At 36.1% G+C, this 5,000-nt stretch overlaps 1 protein-coding gene across 2 annotated transcripts in view; it reads left to right on the top strand.

Moving 5' to 3' along the window:
* LOC125042358 (importin subunit alpha-7-like) overlaps positions 1-5,000 on the top strand; it is a 27,124-nt gene that overhangs the window by 7,822 nt on the left and 14,302 nt on the right. For both annotated transcript variants that reach the window (XM_047637915.1, XM_047637914.1), the window contains exons 2-4: positions 2,020-2,217; positions 2,672-2,893; positions 4,084-4,304. In XM_047637915.1, coding sequence (XP_047493871.1) covers positions 2,020-2,217; positions 2,672-2,893; positions 4,084-4,304 — 641 coding nt within the window. The remainder of the gene's footprint in view (positions 1-2,019; positions 2,218-2,671; positions 2,894-4,083; positions 4,305-5,000) is intronic.

Here is a 5,000-nt window from a genome sequence, read left to right as displayed (position 1 = left end):
CTCTCCCTCCCCTCCTCCCCCTCTCCCTCCCCTCCTCCCCCTCTCCCTCCCCTCCTCCCCCTCCCCCTCCCCTCCTCCCCCTCTCCCTCCCCTCATCCCCCTCCTCCCCTCTCCCTCCTCTCCTCCCCCTCCCCCTCCTCTCCTCCCCCTCCTCCTCCTCCACCCCCTCCTTTCCCTCCCTTCCCTCCTCCTCCTCCTCCTCCTCCTCCTCCTCCTCCTCCTCCTCCTCCTCCTCCTCCTCCTCCTCCTCCTCCTCCTCCTTCTCCTCCTCCCCCCCTCCTTTCCCTCCCCCCTCCCCCCCCTCACCCCCTCCCCTTCCTTTTCCTTTCCCTTCTTCATCTTTTACTTGTCCATGTCCATGTCCATCTCTTATATATCATGTATGGAATTCAACAATCAAACTTTTAACGTGTTAGTAAAATTTGCAAATGATAATAGTTTTCAAGCCTTTGCCAGTTTGCCAAATGTGTGAAGACCCTGACAATTTCTGGAAACTGTACCACTTTTTGGTAATATAGTAGACCTCCCATTACAGATTGAATATACAAAATAAGTATGTAAAACAATTGTAGTGACTTTCAAAAATAGGTTTTCTTTTTTTGTTGTCTCAAGACCCACGTGAAATTAGGTTAGTTTGTTGATTTATTAGCAAGGCTACAAGAGTTTTGTTAGCAATTACTGTAATGCTGACAGGCAAGTGGCAGAGGTCTTCTAAATTAATACTAAAACTAAAACTAAACTAAACTAAACTAAACTAAACTAAACTAAACTAAACTAAACTAAACTAAACTAAACTAAACTAAACTAAACTAAACTAAACTATAAAAAAAAGAAAAAAAAATTATATATATACACATTTATTTAGAAAGCCACTGCTTATTGTCTTGTAAGATTTGATATTTTTATTCTTAAGTATTTGCAGTTGCTTATAAAAAAAGCCTAATTTTTATGTATGATCCCATACATATTTTGTAAAGATTTGATGAGTGATAAGAATAATTATGATTTTTTCTTGCTAAATTTTGTGAATGATATATAGTTTGGCATATTATATTGTTACCCTGTAATTTAGTAATAAGAGTGCTTCAGTTCATACAAGTAACTTTATTTAAGGTCCATACGTAATTCCAAACACAATTTCACTCATTTTTTCCTGGGTAAATTAGATATTTTGTGACTATAATGGGTGAAAGATTGACATATTTTTATATGTGACTAAAGTTTATATTTTTCCCCTATGTTGATTAGAAAAAAGTGAGGAAATGGAGTATCATGAAGTGATACTAATAGGTACTGCAGTTACTAATTAATAAAAGATATAATTCACATAGCATGAAGGTTGAAAGTATGACTGACCTAGTTTGCTTTTATTTAATTTAAAGATCTTATTACTCCAGCAAATTGTTTGGAAATAATAGAAAATGATAATCATGGTCATCCTTAGAAAGGTATTAGAAAGTTTTGAATAGATTACTTGCATAAATTTTAGGGTCCTGTAGAAATATGAAAATTTATGGAAGGATAGACAGGTTTTATTTTATGAAAATTTATGGAAGGATAGACAGGTTTTATTTATATATTTAATGAAATAGATTTTTTAACAGAAGTCTCTCATAAAATTATCAGAATTAAATATTTCATAATGTTTATAGTCAACAGTATTACACGATTACACGAATTTGAAAAATTGAATGTCAGTATGATAGTGGTGCAGGGCAGGAAGTAAAGTGAGCTAAGCTCAAGGACACAAGTTGTGTAAGACCTACTTCTATAAACAAAGCAGATCTCATAGGAAAAGTCCTTTGTTTATTGAAATTCTGGCATGTGATATTCATAGGGTATTTGTTTAGAATCATAAAAAGAGGTTAATATCTTCAACATTCAGTGTCTGTTATTGAAGATCACCTGTCTTTGTCAAATATTTGTAGTTGTGCAGTTCTTTCTTATTCCTTTGTCAAGGTGTTTTAGATTGTTTGATGAATGATATGGAACCAGAATTAAATGAAGAATTTGTTTCAGATGTCGGGGCCATCACAGCACAAGTATCGTTACAAGAACCAGGGTCTAGACTCTGCAGAGATGCGGCGGCGGAGAGAAGAAGAAGGTGTGCAACTAAGAAAACAAAAGCGAGAGCAGCAGTTGGCCAAACGAAGAAATGTCAATGACCTTACACCAGGTCTTGGAGAAGATGAAGCGGTAGAGGTTTCTATGAACCAGGTAGATAACCTTTTTGACTGGTAATTCTTTTAACATTATTTATTTGATCAGTTACAATGTAATTATATTTTCTGGTGAAAATTTGGGCTCTTGATATGCCATCAGTGTACATTTGCCTTAGTGAAACTTGAAAAATCAGGCATTGATTTGAAGCTGGGGGGATAGACAAACTGGAGGGCTTGTGGTTCTTAGAGATTATATATTTATTTGTTGAATACCACAAATATAAAATTGTTAATGGAAAGGATTGACAGAATAGAGAATTTGAATTTGTGACAATTTTCACTGTATATGAAATATTTTATTTACGTATACATTTAACCTATTTTGATATGTTTTATATCTGACCTTTTGGAGGTAACTTTGAGATATTTTGTGAACTCAGTTTGAATAATTGCCTCCATGTGTGTTTGTAACATATCTGTAATGCTGATAAATCTTATATATTTTATAGGAGAGTAATCAACAAGGTGGCGTGGTTGGTGGAAGCCTCATCACTACAGAAATGGTCCAAGCCCTGTACAGTGATGATGTGGAAGCCCAGCTGAATGCCACACAAAAGTTCCGCAAACTGCTTTCTCGGGAGCCAAATCCACCTATTGATGAAGTTATCCAAACGGGCATTGTTCCAAGATTTGTTGAGTTTCTCCAAAGGGATGGCCACTGTACTTTGCAGGTAAACTTGAAGAATGCTTCTCATTACAAATGAAAGGGACTGCATTCCATATTTAGTTTGAAATTATTTTCAAATATTCTGTTCATATCTCTTTTGTTGACCTTTAAAAGGTATTGGTTTTAGATAACTGATATTTTTTTTTTATGTTAAAGAATATTTAATTTTAACCCCCCCCCCCCTTTGATAGGGATGTGTGAGCCCCAAGGGATTATTTTTCTTATGGTTTGCTGAACCAGTCATGAGGCTTATTTTTTCCCTGAATTACCTAAAAGATATTCTACATCTATATCAACTCTGTTTGCCATTGTGAACTCTGGACTACTTATTATTATTTTTTTTTTTTAGTTTTACGTAAAGTATATTTTGCTTCTTTCCCAAAATTCAAAAATCCTGTTTATAATTGGCCTTTGCATTCCATTTATCTTGCGAAAAAAATCATCAGATTTGGAGGTGCATGAAAATTATGATAGCTGGATGGTACTTCAGAATATCTGAATAAAGTACTAAGAACATGCTTTTTTATAATCTGGACACTTGCTAAAGTTTGTTATCTCTCTTATTTTTTTTCACAAAATCTAATGGTGTTATATATAAGAAAAACACACTTTGAGTACTTTGTGATGATAGTATTGCCAAATCACTCAAAGTTATTGTTTGCAATATGGATCATATTTTGTAAAGATACCCCCTCTTTTTTTCCTAAATTTTTAATAAATGGATTAAATCATAAAGAAAACTAATCTAAATCAATATATTTGACTTTTAATCTGGTCATGAAGAAATCATTATTTATACTTTAATTTGTTAATATTAGTACTTCATATGTAGTAGACATACAGACCCCTTTATAGGCTTATTCTGGCTTGACTTTGCAAAAGTAAGTGCTGTTGTTAAAGCATAAAAAGGCAGGAAACTACAGAATGATGCATGCTCATAGTATGAAAAGAAGATCAGAAGTCTGTAATAAATAGATAAAAAAAAATGAAAGTAAAAGGTCTTGCTGGCTTTCACCCAGTGTACCATATATGCCTGAATGTGGCAAATAATGTGAATTGTCTTTTAGAAGTTAAAGATTAACCATTTTTACAGCTCAGTGCTCTTGTACATATTTTATTTAATATTTCTACTGATACAAATGTTTAGTAGATTCCTTGAAAAAAAAAAAAAAGAGTAAAATTTCAATTTTTCAGTTTGAAGCAGCATGGGCCCTAACCAACATAGCCTCTGGCACAAGCACGCAGACCCGAATTGTAATAGAAGCTGGTGCAGTACCTATCTTCATCCGCCTCTTGAGCTCAGATTTTGAAGATGTCCAAGAACAGGCTGTTTGGGCACTAGGCAACATTGCAGGAGATTCACCAGATTGCCGTGATTATGTTTTGTCTGAAAATATTCTTATGCCTCTATTACAGTAAGTATTGATAATAAGTATTTGAAGATGCAATTTAATGTACAATAGTACCTTCAGTATTGGTTAATGGAATAAAAATTTTGTTTTGTGTTTTCACTTCTTTCTAGAGCCAGCACACCAAAAATTGTTCTAATTGTGCCTTTAATTCCTGTGACTTCTGCCAACCTTCCTGCTAAGAATATATTAAGTGTAGAGTTGGCCTTAACCCTTCGAGGCTTCTCTCTAATCCTTTTCTACCGCAATTGTCTACTCACTAGTACCCTCTCACCCATACCCCCCAAACACGCCGCTGCTGTCCACCGCAGCGGCGCGTCAAAGCGCCCCAAGGCAATGATTCTGCTTGATGTACCGAATTCACTGCGCTCAAAGTCGGCGCGTTGCCGTGGTTCGCCAGAGCGTAGATTTTTTTTAGTTTTCTATATCCGTCGCCAATGGGTTAACCCCTTAACGACGGGTCACGTCTAGTGACATGAAAACAAACTGCTTGAAATGTGGCGTGCGGCTGTATGCTGCGGCGCCGCTGCGCGCCAAAGCGCTATGAGGCAGTGATTAGGCTTGATGTACCGAACTCCCGTGCTCAAAGTCAGCGTGTTGCCATTGATCGCCAGAGCGTAGTTTTTTTTTTTAGTTTTCTTCACCAGTCACCAAGGGGTTAAGGAGCTGGAGCTCCTAAATTGTTGTAGTAATAGTCAAACA

This window comes from Penaeus chinensis, chromosome 32 (genome assembly GCF_019202785.1).
Source record: "Penaeus chinensis breed Huanghai No. 1 chromosome 32, ASM1920278v2, whole genome shotgun sequence".
Classification (NCBI taxonomy): Eukaryota; Metazoa; Arthropoda; class Malacostraca; order Decapoda; family Penaeidae; genus Penaeus; species Penaeus chinensis.
Note: the sequence above shows the minus strand (reverse complement) of the source record. Positions and strands in the feature narration are given on the sequence as shown.